At 42.5% G+C, this 17,664-nt stretch overlaps 1 protein-coding gene across 1 annotated transcript; it reads left to right on the top strand.

Annotated features, from left to right (window-relative positions):
- Positions 1-4,880: 4,880 nt before the first annotated feature.
- On the top strand, positions 4,881-12,843 carry LOC115591917 (C2 calcium-dependent domain-containing protein 4C). The gene is made up of 2 exons (XM_030434328.1): positions 4,881-5,040; positions 5,943-12,843. The coding sequence occupies exons 1-2, from the start codon at positions 4,896-4,898 to the stop codon at positions 7,244-7,246; spliced, it is 1,449 nt and encodes a 482-aa protein (XP_030290188.1). The 5' UTR covers positions 4,881-4,895; the 3' UTR covers positions 7,247-12,843.
- Positions 12,844-17,664: the final 4,821 nt, after the last annotated feature.

Here is a 17,664-nt window from a genome sequence, read left to right as displayed (position 1 = left end):
TTTTCTTAGATGCTTTTGGAAGGACTGAGATGCCACAAAACAGGGGTAAGATGGTGTGTGTTCTTCCTTGACTTCTTAATGTTGAACATTTGCACCTAACTACATGTTTGTTTGTTTTTCTAAGAATTTATTTTGTGACTGCTTTGTGCCTGTAGGGGGCAGCAAAAGCTAGTCTCTTGTTACTTGTAGGTGCTCGAGGTCTGTCAAAAGCCTGAGTGACCACAAAGATATATTTAAAAAGTCAAAACAGTCTTTCTTTGGAGCATAATTTGGAATGAGATTTTCCCTACTGAAGTGTGTATGTCTCGTTTTCCGCTCAGACTTCTGTGATTCTGCAATCGACACCACGAGATGGAGCCCCGTAAGATTCCCCTGCCTTTGTTCCTCCAGTCGGGGGTGCTGCTACTCCCTTAAAAATATACAGAAACCGAGAGTAATATGAGCCATGAGCAGTATTTCACCCTTTCGTTTCAAAGTGTCCCCTGGTCAGTTCCACCTTTCTCATCACACACGAGCAGACTGCCAGTATAACTCATACACTGTATCCAGGTGCGCTGCTCCTGCACATGAGTTATAAGGTTTATTACCTCCACTTTCTTATTTCTTCTCGATAAAATTGGCCCACCTATGGCTGCTTGCTATCTGGCGCTTGAAAATGAAAATCATCAATCTGTGAAACCTCACAAAAATGTAGATCAATATACTGTTTGCGGGAGTTTCGGACCAGATCTGTGTGTTTCCTTTCTGTAAATCCTTTTACCAACGCTCCCCCTAGCATCCCAGGTCATCCCATCAGTCTCTTTGCTCCAGAGTCCATCAAATTGGTTTCCCCCGGCGACAGGTGTGACCTTTCACCCTGCGTGTGTCCAATCCAAATGCCAGTTCAGTGGACCAGAACAAGCAAAGACTCTGAAATGGTCCTGGCATTTGCAGCATTGCTCCTCTCCCTGTGGTTTCTTTCATACTTCACACGTTGTTTTTTTTGTCTTGAAAGGATAACACTCTGCTTAAACTGCAGGGTATGAACCCGACTCCTGGATCAAAGCAAGATGTTACAACCCGCACCGAGTGTGTGGCGGTCGGGCATCTGCAGGCTCACGATGACTGGACCGGAGTCAGCGTCCTCTGTGACACGCAGATGGCTGGACGTCCCGAGGAAGGAGCTGAAACAGACCGGAGAGGTGAAGACATGTGAGATGAGAGGAGGAGGAGAACAGAGAGTTGGTTAGTGAGGGAGTTGGGGGTTGATTCATATGTCAGGATATCAGATGTCTCCAAGGCAACAGAAGTTATGTGGAAGCTGGTTGGCAAGAAGGAGAAAAAATGGATGGCAACAATGAGAGACAGGGGTAAAAATGGACCCTATGACGTGTCGGCCATAATGGTTTCCCATATGTGTCGATGCAGACTGACACATGGAACAAGTGAACAGACCTGGAGGTGAACTGCACCTCCTTCAGAGCTTTTGTGCGGCTCCTGCTCAGCCTCATTTTCTGCGTATTCCTCCGCAACTCCTCTTTCCAGGAAGACAATTAAATGTCAGCAGGGAAGATGTCTGAAACACTACATGGATCGACTACCTTCTGCTGCCCCCCCCCCCCCCCCCCCCCCCCACACACACACACTGCCCATGTGTTGGTACATCTATCTATCAATGGAGAGGAACAGTAACACACTGAAAGCGGCTCCATCGTTCACAGAGGGCGCACACTTCTGTACTATTGTAATAGCTTCAGTGTTGGGCAGACAAAGATGTAGGGTCCAGCCCTTTATTGAGAACAGAACAGACACATTAACCTTTTCTCAGGCTGTAGTCTGTCCTCGTCTCAGGGCTGAAGATCCTTAGATGCTCATGTACTGATCTCATTATTTTGTAAAGGGAGCTGTTAACAGTGAGCGCATCGAAGCGTCATGACATTCAAATGCAACCAAGCAGATGTGTTTTTTTATTCCAGTTTAATAAACTTTCTTCTCTCCCTTCATTCTTTCATTCATGTTTATCCTGTAATGTTTAAGGTAAAACAACAATGAGTCAGTTAAAAATAACATAACATAACATAAAAATCACCACCAATGATTTGGATCATAATAATTGTTTAAAGTAGCCCTATTGTGCTCTTCCACTTTTTTCCTTTCCTTCAGTGTGTTATATATGTATTATTTTGCATCTAAAAGGTCTTGAGGTTGAAAAGGTCAAAGTCCGCACCAACAAAAGCTCCTCTCTCCCACCGAAAACACTCTATAAACGCCTCTTCAGTAGCCCCGCCATTAACTCTGTGACTTTGTGACATCACACTACGACATAATGTGACACATTTGCATAGGCGGGGCCTTAAAGAGACAGGAGCATTAAAGCATGTAAACCTTTTCTAGCAGTAACCCAACATAAAACTATGAACCTGAAAATAAGCACAATATGTCTGACTGTTTCATGTGAAGTTGCAACTGACATTTATAATACTTTGTAAATGGCTAATAAACATCGTTTAGCTCATCTATAAACATTATTTGGATGGCCAATATTAATTTGCAAGTGACGTGTACATTCCTTTACAATTGCTTAACAAATGGTTCATTTCATTGTTTTTGAAAAGTGTAAACTGTGAACTACATTTTAACTAAGTACAAATGTTTGAATGATTGTAATTTACAAAGTGGTACTGGATATTTCAAAGCAGTAATGCAGGGAACGTACACCCACATTTTTTTTTAAAAAGTGAAAACTTTTCAACACATCCATCGCAGTGCTCATCGATGTTTTTCGCTCAGCTTTGTTCCACTTCACGTTCAACACAATTTTGATTCAGAGAAGTTAAAGGTGTCGCAATAACCAAGTCATCATCATTTGTAAACCGACTGATCTTGATCAGTCTTGAGTTGCATGACGACAACTGATTCAGGTTTTTTTCCTGCCCCATACACCTCTTGAAAGGTGTTTTGCTCAACAAGCGTGACGGGTTGAATGTCTGAATCGAGCCTCTGGGCGACCGTTTTCTGCCTCTGTGCTGCCGGCTCCAGAAGACAGACAGCAGTGGGCGAGTGTTCAAATGTGCCTCTTCAATCTATATGGTAAGTGGCTCTTTTCGCAGGTTGATTACATCAGACAATGACCTCTGAGAGGACCTCAGGAGGCCAGATGTGTAATTATCTCCACTCAGACCCTGAATAGCACCCATGCTTTACATGCCATAGTAGCGAGGTTGTCCTGATGTCTGTCCTCGTGGCTATAGGTTGACCGTGATGGACAGGTTTACTTTTTACAGTCTGGTGAGGAATGTTTCAGTGCATGTTTATCCTGTGTGTGCACATGGGGTAGTAAATATGCTATGCAGATCAGTAATGGAACGTAACTAAGTGCATTTGCTCAAGACAGTACAATTTTGAGGTATTTTAGTTGAGTATTTTCATTTTCTGCTACTTAATTCCTACCTCTGCTCCACTACATTTGAGAGGCAAATACATTTTACTCGACTACATTTGTTTGATTACTTAAGTCAAAATAGCACATTTTTAAACTAAGTCATTTTATCAGCAATTGAATAAAAAAAAACCTGATCATGGGAAAAATGCTGATTATCGGATCAGATAATCGACCAGGCTGATAATCGGTCAACCCGTGGTATCCAGTACATTGATGTAAATATGTGTATAATATATTGTTTCCTGTACTTTTGATACTTGATTATATTTATAATTTGTATGGGTGACATTCACATTGTTGGATTGTCTTTAAATGCTTAGCCCAAAGATATAATGTGTTGATGCTTCATGTGTCAGAGAGCACGTATGCGTGAGATGTGGTCCTACATGGACACAGTTTTTTTCTGCCAACACTGCAATGAAAGATTTCTGTACTTGGGCTTTTATTGTTTCATGTATAGCCAAGAAGATTGTATATGTATAATACACTGGGAAACAATTCAAAAGTCTTTACTTGTTTTATTCTGCAAGCTCCAAATCAAGCTCATCTCATTTTCCATCTCAGTGTGGCAGAGAGGGCCGAGGCTTTGGACACCTTTTCTCCAGGGCTATTCTCATTAAACGTCTGCTTATTAGCTGTTTGTAAAGCTGCTGCAGTCACAGTCCTCGCTATCTCCTGATATTGACACTGGCAGCAGTGGAAATCTGTACATTTCCCCTTCTGTCAGGTCAACACAGCGTTGTTATTGGCTCAATGCGACTGATCTCTGATAACCCAGAGGCTGCAGCTTTACATGGCACTTGACTCAAAAACCAAGCAATCTGGACAAATGAAGTGCTTTTTTGTCCTGCAGATCAATGAAGTCAGTGGGGCAGTTCTTATTTTAGACAGACAAATGTATTAGTTGCCATAGCAAAGTTTCCAGGGAAACTGATCGGGTGGTTTAGACCCAAAGATTTACAGGAACTGAGGTAAAGAAGAAGAAGGGAATGAAAGCACACGTGAATGTGTTCCACTCTGTGTCTGTTCCTCGGCTGCATGTGTTTTCCTGCTCAAATAGACTCATTAGGAACAATCATTTACTGACACACGCTGGCTTTATGCTCTGTGTGCTGGTGGAGTTTGGCTCTCCTGATGAGGCTCTTGGAGACTGCCAGGCTCAGCCATCCAAATGCATCAATAAAAAGAAGTGTTTCCATTCCCGAGGAGACAAAACAAGAGTGGCTGTCTTATCCTTATACTTCTCCCTGGGCTAGCCTTTAACAAACATTCCCATCAAAAAAAAATCATCATGTTGATTTGTTTGTTCAGTGTGGAGCTGTGGAGTGTTGGATAAGAAAATAATAAATCCCCTAGCTGGAAGATTCCACTGCCTGTGATATGCAACCAGTGTGCATCCCAGCAGGACCTACTGGGAGACACACAGTTTGATCTTATTGGTCAGCTGCAGCCCTGTGCCGTCTATATAAAACGCATGAGAGCGGCTCCGGAGCGCAGACCGTGTGAGGGCGCAGAGCGGTGCCGAGGAGCGCACAGGCTTCACCCCGAGGAGAAGACACCTGTTACCGACGGAGCGAGTGGACGAAGAGGAAGAGGAGCGTGTGCTTTGATACAGAGCTGTGAGTATTTTCATTTATGAGACTGTTTGCTGCTATAAAGAGCAGCGGAGTGAACACGGTGGATGTCGGAGGTTTGGGGAAACGAGTGCGCAAGTGGAGGAAGCACCTGTTGAACAGAATCCTCCATAGTAACTTTGACGGGAAAAAAACAAAGATTTATTTAACTTTTATGGCCAAAACTCATAAATCCACCTGATTTAAAGAGGCAGAAATATAATCTATTGTTGGACATTAATCTGGGGACTTTCAATTTGCCAAATATGAGCGGTAAAATAGTTTTGCCACGCAACGTCTGTCACCAGCTGACGCTTGATTTTTTTTGTTCAGTAAAGCTGAATCTTACTTAGTGATATTCATATAAAAGGTTCTCGGTCAGTTTTCAAAGACAGTCCACAATTAAACAAGATGTTATAATAGGAGAAGCAGCGCGCATTTCACTTTTAAACATGGTCCATTACGCGTAAAATAAAGGATTCGACTTTAAATCGAGTCCTTTAAAGGAAATAGTGACGTCGCCCTTTCGTTGTTGTCAGTCTCTTCCTATATTGACTTTGCTTTAATATTGTAATATAGTTGAATTTTACTTGATTTTTGCGTCATTTGCCTGTACAAAGACTTGCGTCACTGTGCTGCTGTCCTGTTGAGACATGTTGGATGTTGGTTTCTCTTTTAATTTTGCTGCAGCTCTCCAAAAAAGAAAGAAAAAAAAGTCTTATTGAAGCTTTGAGACTGTAGTCAACAGATCCAAAGTAAAGTCTGCTGCTTTATTCAGCCTTAATTCTTTAAATACTTGGTGGTTTATGAGCTTCTACACTTTCCTGTTGTGTTTATCTCCCTGCTCCTTATGGTGTAACCATCCTCTGATCGTTAAACCTCCCCCACCCTTGTGTTATTAATTGCAGACACACCTGACTGCATTTACTCCACAAGCCCACACATCCCGCTGTCCGGTGGGACCATGTGGGTTCTGGATAAGATCCGTGGGTCGGTGGAGACCGGCGTGCTGCGTCAAGGCGAGAACGGGGACAAGAAAGGCGTCACCACGTCCTACAGCAACGTCCTCACCCCCGACAAGATTCCAGACTTTTTCATCCCTCCGAAGCTGGTCCCTCCAGAGCCTGAGGTTCCCAGCGTGAAGGCCAAAGAATCACTGCAGCCGTCAACTTCAGAGCAAACCATCAGCAGTGGAAGGAAGATCAGCAGCCCGAGAAGTCCGGGTCTGGTGGCCAAGATCGCAGGAGACACCAAGAACCTTCTGAGAGCAGCCAACCGTCACATCATACAGATAGAGAGCGCTGATGATGTGGTGGCTGGAGACACAAATGCAGACCCCCAGTCGCAGACAGCCATGTCTCTGCCTTACGTCCCCAAGACTCACACGCCCTATGGCTTCGCAACCTTGAAGGAAAGCCCCCACACTCGCCGCAAAGAGTCCCTTTTCCACTGCGAGCATACCAGCCCCATCACCTCCCCGAACACTCAACGGAGAGGCAAAAGCAGTGACGGGGGAAACCATCTGAATCCCGGTGACTACAACACCTCTCACATTAATCCTTATCGATACTTCAGCGGCGGGGAGAGCGACACCTGCTCCTCTGCTGAGTCCTCTCCCTTCAGCTCTCCTCTGCTCTCCCGCTCTGCCTCCCTGCTCAAGATCTTCACCCACGAGACGCAGGCCAAAGTCGTGAAAGCCAAGCGGTCGTTCGCCCGCCACAGCTCCCTCTCCACCGACGAGTGCAGCTCGGCCGAGCCCAGCCCCAACGTCCAGCGGCGGCTGCACGTTCCCTCCTTACACGGTGGTGCGGGAGCGTCAGACCATGGGCTCCACCGGGAGCACACTGTCACCCTGCACAAAGGCGGGTCGGTGAGGATCAGCGCCAACTACGACTCCAGCACATCCCGCCTGCTCATCCGAGTCCTGACGGCGGAGAATCTTTACGACAAGCACGTTGACATCAAGAGCATCAACTGCTGCGTGTCCGTCTACCTGAACCCGGGCAAGGTACAGAAGCAAAGGAGCAACATCATCAAGAACAGCCGTAACCCGGTCTTCAACGAGGACTTCTTCTTTGACTCGATCAGCTCAGCTCAGGTGAAGAACCTGTCAGTCAAGTTCAAGGTGGTGAACAAAGGCACCAGCCTCAAGAGGGACACACTGCTGGGAGAGCGAGAGGTGCTTCTGACCAAGCTGCTCTCAGGGATTTAAAGAAAAGGGCCTGATTGAAACTTAAGTTTGACATTTGCACTCTCTACAGAAGGCTCTTTTTAATCCAATACATGAAAACAGTGAACATTATGATGAAGGAAAGAAAACCACCAAGCTCAGAATATGAGTGTCTTGTTGTAGGTGGACAGATGAAGGATTTATGATAGTGGAAACCTTCCTGGTTCCTTTTCCCAATAATGACTTCTCATTAAACCAACAGCAACAGATGAATTCAACAGATGAAAGGTTTTTTTTTTTTTTTTGCTGTCATAATTTCCAGCCAACTTCCTCAGCCAGGTCTGGTTCAAAGGTTGGACGACACCTGTGCATCAGTCTGTCTTGGCGTCCTCGTCTGCACTGCGTCGGTCCTGGTGTGGTTTTATTATTGTAATGTGACATAAATCCACAGCAGGATGTGATCCTACATTAGCCACGCCGTGCGCTCAGCACAAAGATGCTTTTGTGAATCAGTGCGAGCTTTGAAGTGGCACTACATCCTGATGTGCAAATGACCCTTTGATCCCAGTTGCCATGGCCTGCCTCCTACGGGGCGCAGCGAGGGACAAACAGAGCAGCCACAATGGACACATTTACATGCACATCAAAAATGGAATCATAATGCGATTAGTGATGCGAGTAAGATAAAGTCCTATGACTGCGTAATCAGATTCTGCTGGTGTCATTACGCTCTGACTAGGAGAGCGTAAAACCCCAGTAATGTTTATGTGCTGCAAAAACCTTTGTTTTGTTTGTAATTTAAGTTCAAGGTGCCCTGTGCAGTTTTAAACAAAAAAAAAAGAGTTGTTGACTTTTACTAAAACGCATTGTGTGGCGCAAATGTGTTGGATGCATGCCTCTTGAAGGTGCAATATATAAGACTTTTAGATGAAAATATACAAATATTAATGAAATTTCTCTAAGTATGAGACAATAATAGTTCTGACATAAGGATGAATATGTAGCTCCCAGTCTGCACCACTGGATGCACGGCTAACTGAGCTAACTAGCTAACAGCAGTTACAGTTAGCAGTAGTTAGTGGTTACCCTGGCGATATGCTGCCCCTGTTTGTTTGGAGTATACATTCGTGGTCAAAATGTGTTCAATTCTTACACATTGCATCTTTAAATGGTTTTTCGTCTCTTTTCCATTGTCTCAAGCGCCTCTCAAGTGTGGTGTCTCTTCTAGTGCAGTCATGTTTACAGACTCTTCATTCATTTGCCCTCCAAAAAAAGACAAAACACGCAACAGACGTGAATAGCTGAGGATCAATTTGGCGGATAATATTTTAGATATTGCGATAATATTGTTATCTTGAATTCTTTAGGCCGTGATAATCGCGTAGAGACTGTCTGAAATCGCGACAGCCCGAATGACACAAAGAAAATGGAGATCCACTTTTATAGACATCGCTCTGTAGTGCTCCTAGTGGTCAACAACTCCACAGGGGTGCCTTCAAATCAGCTGTGCAGCAAGACTGTTTCCAGTGCAAATCAATTTGTTAACCAAGTTTAGTTTTATTATAAAAAATGTGTGAAAACTCACTTCATTTTCCCCCTGTATACATTTAGAGACATGGATTTATACAGTGTGGGGTCTGCATGAAACGCAACTCACTGAGTTAATGAATGTGAAGCTATAACGGAGAAATGTTGTTGCAGGATATATGAGAAAAAAAATCCTTCGTTTATTTGATATGTACTTTATCTCCGTCTGGTTGGTGGGAACTCTTTTAGAGGATGTCACAGCTGCAGCCTGTCACGCATGCCTCTTCCAGTGTGGGCACCTTGATTAAATCTCGTGCAACTAGGCAACGGGCTCTTGCCAAATAGGCTCACCAACATCGTCACTCTGCATTCATGCTGGTTGCCGATACCTGTGTGTTATTCTGCACAGATTCTCGACACCAAGAACGCAGGAGCAGAGAGAGAGAGCGAAATGAGCGTGGAGTTTTTTACTTGGTCTCGGTTACTTCAAAGGACATTTAAAATGTATTTTCAGCCCATTTTCCACTTTACAAAATGTCAGACCACCAAGATGCTTCAGTCAAACATGTCAAATTCGTCCCTCTGACATCTTTTTTCTGAAGCAGCAACTGACGGATAACATTTTAAAGATCATTCTAACAGCAGTGGCGATGACTCTCACTTCTCTCTTAACTGCTTTTTGATTGATTTTGATGATTTTTTGATCGCAGTGGGACCACAAACAAGGTTTTAAAGTAATCAAATCAACAGACGTCAGTAATGTAAAAAAAAAAAAAGAATTTAACTGTTTATGCAACCAGGCTGTTGCCTCAGTCGCACTGTCGGGTGCTGACAAATACACTAACTTGTGTGCATGTAAATGTAATTAAATGTCTAAGAAGAACTAGGCGCCAGTGTCACGGCTGCATGGCATCAATTTGTCACTGACGGACTGGTGTTTGCATGTCGCGCTCAAAGTTTAAAGAAACCCTAAAGCCTTACTACTTACATGTGTGCGAGGGAACGAGAGTGTGTTTTGTTAGCATGACGAGTTGTTAATTTCTATGTACACATTATAATATTTTGTAAAAATGCTTTTTGGATGGTGTGGACTCTGAACGTGCGTTGAATTTGTATTCTGTATAACTACATATGTGCGAGTTTCTACAAATGTCGGGGAAACGCCAATTATGCACCAACGAGTGAGAAGTGCCGATGAGAGGCATTTTAATTATGTCTGTAAGTGAAGAAGAAGGGAACAAAAAAGGAAAATATGTCAAGGGTTTGACACGAACAACAGCCCCTCTTTCTTCTTCTCTGCCGTCCAAGAATGAGACGACTGCGGCCTCGAGTGCTCAGCGGAGGAGAGCAGCCGCGGACGGAAAAAGGAACTCAAAGTACATCAGAGCGATGCAAATTACTGAAGTTCCTCACACACCGCCCCACAGCTTCGCTCTAATTCTGTGAGGATTTACTCCCACTCTGTGTTTGTAGCTCACGTGTAGCACTATTATTGATATGCTCTATATTCTTTATATACAGTGACTCTGCAGGTTGTGAAAGTCGGTGATCTGTCGTACTCCCTGTTACATACTCGTGTGCAAACATCCAGTGCCTGCTCGTGGACTTATTGTAATTTCTACTCAATCTTCCTAAATTGTACTCAACCATGTTGTTACCAGAACTTCTCTGAGGTTTCCTCTAGCATGACTTAACACACTTCGGTATCGTCAGTACTAAATTTCGGTGGGATTCTATTGTCTCGTGGTGAGTCGCCCTGTGCTTTGAGTCTAGATGAGGATTTCAAATCAGTGTTTATAACTGCGCACTAATATGGGTGCAGCTTGTTCAATCAAGTCCTATTTTTTTTCTATAACTAATTGCTTTGACTGTTGTAATGTGGCTTATGATTTAATACAACTGAGATGCAGGGAGAAAAAACAATAAAGAGTTGGCTGACTACTTCTGCCTGGCCAGGCTGTGCTGTCCACCGGTTTCCTATTCTGCAGGCGGTGAAAGGTTTTGCTGCATGTCTGAAAACTACAACCTAATCAGCAAACATATCTGAAGAAATGTCTCTAGTAGTTGTAAGAGTTTTTTTTTTTAACTCTTAATTTGATGGAAGGGAAAATGGTTTCAGTTTTTCAGAAAAGCCAAAGACAGAAATGTAGCGTTACATTTCACATTTAGCAACATAACCAGCACAAAGTTGCATCAGGTTTGTGCACTTGTTTAAGCTCGTGTCGTGGATTCTGGGTCGAGCTGGAGGCTTTCCACTCGTCTCTGACAGACATAAATTGGACAAAGCGAAGAGTTGAGTTAAGTCCCGGTAAGCCCACCTGAAAATAAATGCAGCGCCTTGCGGTTTGTTTAATAAATCTCTATACAAGCTTATTTTTGCTAAAATGTTGATGGTATTTGTTAAACAAGACGCTCTCCTCTGTTGAGCTAGTCATTAGCCTTGCTGGCAAATGGTCTCAAAATTGATGGATGGGTTGAAAAGAGAGATAAGTTAAGTGTAGCTCAAGATAAGAGTTTCCAGTGTTTGTTAATAATTAATGCAAAAAAGGTTCATCCTCTTCTCAACCTCAGCTCTACTTTAATCGGACGGAACAACTTCAGGTTCTGACTCCTGCTGCAGTTCGCATGTCAGCATGTTTTGTTAGCACAATCCAAACGTGCAGGCCTACTGAAGTTATTTCCTTTTAATGAAATGATTCCACATTTTTAGAAACTTGCTTTTAAGGGGATTGAAGCCCAGAGTTGGTCGGCCTGGCTTATTGTAACTATGAGTAAAACGAGGGAAACTAGCCTTGCTCTCTTTGGTGATTTGTTTTCATTAAATGATTTGACATTTTGAAAAATACACCTTTTGGCTTTCTTGTCAAGAGTAAGATGAGAGAATCGATGCTGCTTTTATATCTGTTTGCTTGGATGTGAGCTAATGACAGGAGGTGATTAGCTTAGCTTAGCTTAGCCAAGCTTAGCGTAAGGGTGTAAAACAGGAGGGAAACAGCAAGCCTGGGTTATTCCTTCATTTGCTTTTTCATGAAATGGTTTGACATTTTAAGAAATCTACTTTTTGGCTTTTTTGTCAAAAGTAAGAGGAGAGAATTGATTCAACTTTCACATCTGTTGTGTGAGATTTGAGCTGGTGCCCGGCAGTGATTATCTTAGCGTAGAGTGAAGATGGAAGCTCACCTGGTTCGCTTAAAAGTTAATCCAAAATAGGCAACTATGCCCAACTGCACCTAATATTTCCTCTTGTGTTTGTTTCCGAAAAGGTAAAAGTGACATGTTGTCATTTTTGGAGAGTTAAGTGCTGTAACTATTGGTGACAATGGCAGAATTGTTGACAGGCAGACATTTTGACCGCCAACATGATGACGATTCACCCTCAGAGCACCATGAGCAGCCTAAATGTTATGACAGTTCATTCAATAGTTATCAAGATTCACTCTGGACCAAAGGTCTGGAGGTGAACCAACAGAACAGACATCGCCTGTTATCCATGGAGTAACAATAACTGTGAGGTTAAACACAAAGTTGGCTATTTTAAATGGATATCTGACCAACTGAGGAATTACCAGAATGAACTTCCCCATTATCCAGCCTGTTATTGTAGAGGAAATCGCTCCTTATATCTCTGCTCTAAATAGCTGTTTAATTAGGTAGCCAGAGAGGCTTGACTGATAGCATTTAAAATGAGGATCGAGGGCAGCGTCAGTGCCTGTGTGTGTGTGAGAGAGAGAGACTTAGAGTGACGGTGGTCGGTTGGATGTTGTATTTCATCAGTGGTCACCTTCAATTCCTTCCTTAGGCGTTTTAATAGAGCGTACTTTGTGTCTCTCAAGTCTTCCTGTCTTGACAGGTTCTTTCTGAAAATGGAAAGTGAAAATCGCCCATCCATTACTTGACACTGAAATCTTTGAATTTGTTTCTAAACTTAGAGATTGTAAAAAAAAAAAAAAAATGGAAGCTGATGTCCATGTGCTGTTGCTGTTCTTGCTGTGTTTCTGGCCTATGAAGGTACTTTCTTACAGTAATGCTACAACCACTGACATCTGTGATCTGTTACTTACTGTGTTAATTGGTGTTGAAATACTTTAATTAAAGGAGAAAGTTCCAAAACATCCGTGCTTATGTCGTTATTAATCTACAATCCAATACTGCATGGCACCGATGCAATGAATTACCTGGTGAGTTGAGACTGAAGTCATAGCTGAAGGTCCGGTCACGTTAACAGGTTATAACAGTCAAACACATGTCGCTCTCTAGATCTTCTGTAACAATCCTCCATCATGAAGATAGCAGTTAAAAACTTTGCTTTAACAACGTATTCAACTGGTCAGCAATTAGGTTCCACAGGCCGCCATGATCTATAAGAGAAGAAGTGTCAATGATTGATATGAAAGATGTACCAATATTAAAAAAGGCACTCTGTCTGTGGTTATGGAACTTGATCATACATTTACAAACAACATTTTATCTGCACGTCATGAATAAGAGAGGATGAAAACAAGTCTGTGCCCCTCGAGTCTCTCCTCTGACTCCTCTCCTCCACTTCCCGTCAGGAGAACACCACCACCTCGTCCTCCCTGCTCCCCCTCATATCTGGCGGCTCTGCCTCCGCCTTTTTCCTTCTTTCTAATTACTTGATTTTTACCAAAGTAATTTACCACGCTCTGTCACCCTCAGACTAACACCAAGTCTCCTTAATGACCACCTCCCACTTAATATCCCGTACCCAGCAGTTTTCAGGCCTCCAGTCCTTCTCAAGCGCCGTCTCTCTTCCACCCTGAATTAGCATTAACAACACACATAAAACAGAGATATTGGGCATCTCGTCTCGACCGAGGCGTCTTTAATTGGCGGGGTAAAAATACTGCATCATCGCCACTAGCCTCAGGGAGGAGTCAGTCTTTAGGACGCCTGATTGGAGAGGAAGTGTGTGGGAGGCAGGAGCAGTTACACACCAAGAGCAACTCGGTGATAACTGCTGCCAGTGTCACATTTCTATTCAACTCCATTTGCCTCAAAGCTGCATTGATGGATATGTTTATACACACAGTAGCTCAAATGTGTAATGTACAAGTGGATGCTTGTATTGTCCTGACAGACGTGAAACTTGATAAAACCTGAAATCTGTTTTGCCTTGTTTTTTTTCAAATAAAAGACTGATTTGGTAGAGTTGAAAAGCAGATGTTCAGAATCGAAACTTTTTTTTTCATACGCTGGTATACTTCCATACCGCTATAACCCAACCACTAAACTAGATTATTAGCCAGGATGTTACATGTTTAGACTGCTGGGTGGGCCTCCCTGCCATTTTGTTAATTTAGATTTTTCAGATTATTCGTTAAGCCTTTCTAAAGCAAGCATATAAAATTGTCTTTGAAGAGAATATGGCAAAAGTATAGACTTGAAATTGTATCCCTCTCTGAGATTTTCCCTCCTTCCAGTTTTTTTCTTTATCTTTCCCTCACCTGTCCTTTTCCAGCCTCACTCCACCTGGATCTCAGATTTCATTGATTTGTACTTTGCTTTTGTTTTACAATTTGTTTAAGCCCTTTAGAAGCCACTTGTCTTCTTGTCCATCGTAATTCGTATTTGGTTTTTATTGATTTCTTGTTTTTTTTTTGTGTATCATTCAACTTTAGTTATTAAAGCTCACCTCTGGTGTGTTGTCTGCACTTGGGTGCTCACCTTGTTCACCAAACCTTAACACTGTCTCAGGTAAGGTTCTGGTTTTAGGGGCCAGGTTCAGTCAAGTCTGAGTCAAGTGTGTTTGAGATTCTTCTTTTTGGCCAGTTTCCATACATTGGGGCTCCCACTTCACCTTTGGTTTTGGGACCAATCCTTTTGGTTGTCTATCATTTTGATAGAATCAGTGGGTGGCTGTGTGTTTTATTCCCACCGCCACCTTTTTTTAAGGTATAAATTTGCTTTGACCCTTTTTGTGATCCCAACAATAAGTAAGAAAAAGCTTGTGGAATAGGTGAAAACTATTGAAAAACAAGTCCCACTTATGTCACTAAAATGCTACTCTCTAGATGATTTCTTCTTAAAAGTGTAATGACCTTTTTATTTTACTATGATTTAATGTAAAGCTGGATTGACTGACTGACTGACTGACATTGCCAGACCACATGCATAACCAAAAGTGGATTTTTACTGCTTTTAATTTGAACGTAACACCTTGAACTGCAATTTTTGTGGACTTAAACAGGTTGGAAAGGCAGCGTGATAATCTCTGAGTCAATTAACTCAATCAACTAATGACTACTATTGCAGATCTGAGTGATTTATAAGGAGTGCAGGCACCTTACTGTCCCCTCCACGTTCAGACCATTCAACCGTTGTGTTACCTCAAACGACCTCACCTGCTGAACATTTCCACTGCTTCATATTCAGCGTCCAACACAAGCGACAGATTCTCTTCCTCTCTCCTCACCCCTGCTGTCCCTTATTCATCAACCACACGCGCATGCACACGCAGAAAAACTATTAGGTTTCCTGTGCCAGCTGAACAACAAGATAATCTCACTGCCTACACCGGCAAAAGAAAATGTTTTCCAATATCCTTCATCTGCCATTGTTCATTTCCATCCTCTGCCAGATGCCTGTCACAGCTTGTAAATTGATTTATAATGCTGTCTTTTTCTTGAGTTGGATGGAGGATGGGGGAAAACACAATGTACAGTAGGCCGGGTGTCTGGGAATGAGCGCAGGTTTCTGGATGTGACGTGGTGGCCGCAGTGAAAAGCTTTACTCAGTAGGGCAAATTTGATTGGGGCAATTTTCATCCCCGGCTCCTTCGACTTCAGGGAGGAAAGGTTTAGGGCTGTTATTGGCTTCAGGATTGCTATGGCAACCATAGAGCAGAGTGTTTTTCCAAGTGAAAGAATGAGACGAGTATGTGTGTGTGTGTATGTGTGTGTTGTCGTGTATGTCAAGTGGGGGGTTGAGTATTGCTGTATAAATTGCCATCCAGTATAATTGTAGCACGCTGTGTTTTTCCTTTCAGCGCTAACGCTCAAACAAAAGATGGAATTTGGTGTCATGGTTAATTAGTGGCTCTCACAGTGTTTGCGTCCAGTCACAATTGCTGAATGATTTTAATGTTATTATTATTTTTGTGGTATGTTAGCCTACTGTCAGAGGACCAGTCTATTCTGATAAAAAAAAAAAAAAAAAAAAAACATTTTTTTTTTCTGTGGACATTTGTAGGATGATTATCCTCAAAACTGCTTCTTTTGTAAAAGTGATCCATAATATATATAATATAATATATTATAAATAAATCCTTAGCATTTATTGCTTTTTGTCAGATGTTTTGCAACTGTAAACATCTCAGATAGGGCTGTTGTACATTAACTCCAGTTTATGAGAGGCACAATGTATGAGTCTTACGGAGTCCTGACGAAGACAGAATGTATTTATCACCTGACAGCCAGCGCCATTAATGATCCACAGCTGCTCCTTTGTTGGTCCGGCCTCCAGTGACCCTGTCAGCGTGAGCTCCCACTGGCCTTTAACCAGCATGACTGGCGACCCTCAACAGCCAACGCTGGGCTCAACAGTCACGATCACAGGCGACACACCAGTTCTAAACTCTGGTAGCACCGAAGGTTTCTTTTTTTTGTTCTTTGAGGAACATCAGGTGGTCAGTGTTGCAGAAAAGACAATTCCTGAGCATTTGAAGCACGCAGGGAGCGTGTGTAATTAGCCCCTAGAGGTCAGCTGACGTAGAAACAGGTTTCTCAAAAGAACAGCTGGAAAAGGAACTTGTTACCATGGTATATCTATAATTATAAACAAGGACTAGAACTGGAATTATGTTGATCTTGATGAAGGTTAATGGGTTTGATTCCATATGGAAATTATGGTATTTTTAAACCAACATCTACAAGCTTTCGTGTATAAGTGATTCATACGTACAAAAAAACCTTGCAAGAGGTTTGAAATCCTGGAGCAGACAGCTCATGAATAGCGTTTGTCCAAACCAGTAAGTGTGTGTGTGGTTGTCCCAGGGTGTAGCCTGTTTTGGTCAAACGCCAAATGCTGGGAAACACTGCGAGAAAAAAAACATCCCTGTGAATGTGTACAGGTACAACTCATCATGCAAGATGTCAAAACGAGACTTCTCCTTGACATGACGGATTAAAATGCAGACATTGCATCTGTGCCGTTGCTGCCAGCTGAGGCAATCTGCCGGACCGATTTCAAACTTATTGATAGGTATGAACCATTTCCACACCAAAACATGTAAAAACACTGCAATTCCCCTTCAAAATGTCCGCAAACTGAGATCAGCGTCCATCAAAAGTTCCCACAGCCCATGGTGACTTTTGAAAATGTCTTTTTTATGTCCATGAAATTCAAAAATAAGAAATTTACTGTTCAAAAATGCTTCAATCTACTCTCAAAAAACAACCGAAGGACTGAATTTAAAGCTCAAGAGAGAGAGTTATTGAGTCATTAATCACGTTAAGCTGTCATGTCATATAACTGCATCATTAAGAAGACAGTCATTGAAACACTGGCTGATGGGGGTGAAGAAATAAGTTGTAGCTTTCTGAAATGAAAAAATCATTATTCACTGAAGTTTACCTGCCCTTTTATTTACACAAACGTCACTGTAGTGATGAAGGAGGTGCAATGATGGAAAATACTTTGTTCATTTGTCTTCCTTGATTTCTCACTGGGAAATAAAGGACATCAAAATGGCCCACCTCCAACATTCATATTGATTTTTATTATGGAAATAGAATTGCTACAACTTCCCCTTTCCAGTGTAAAAAAAAAAACAATAAACTGGATGACAGGAAATGAAAGCGGTCTCATTAACCAGTCATCAACACCCTGTAGACAAAGGCGAGGGGCTATTTTCCTTCACAATCTCTCGTCATATTAGGACGATATTGAGGAAAACACTGTGCTGTTTGTTCCCT

The sequence above is a fragment of the Sparus aurata genome, chromosome 11 (assembly GCF_900880675.1).
Source record: "Sparus aurata chromosome 11, fSpaAur1.1, whole genome shotgun sequence".
NCBI classification, from domain to species: Eukaryota; Metazoa; Chordata; class Actinopteri; order Spariformes; family Sparidae; genus Sparus; species Sparus aurata.
Note: the sequence above shows the minus strand (reverse complement) of the source record. Positions and strands in the feature narration are given on the sequence as shown.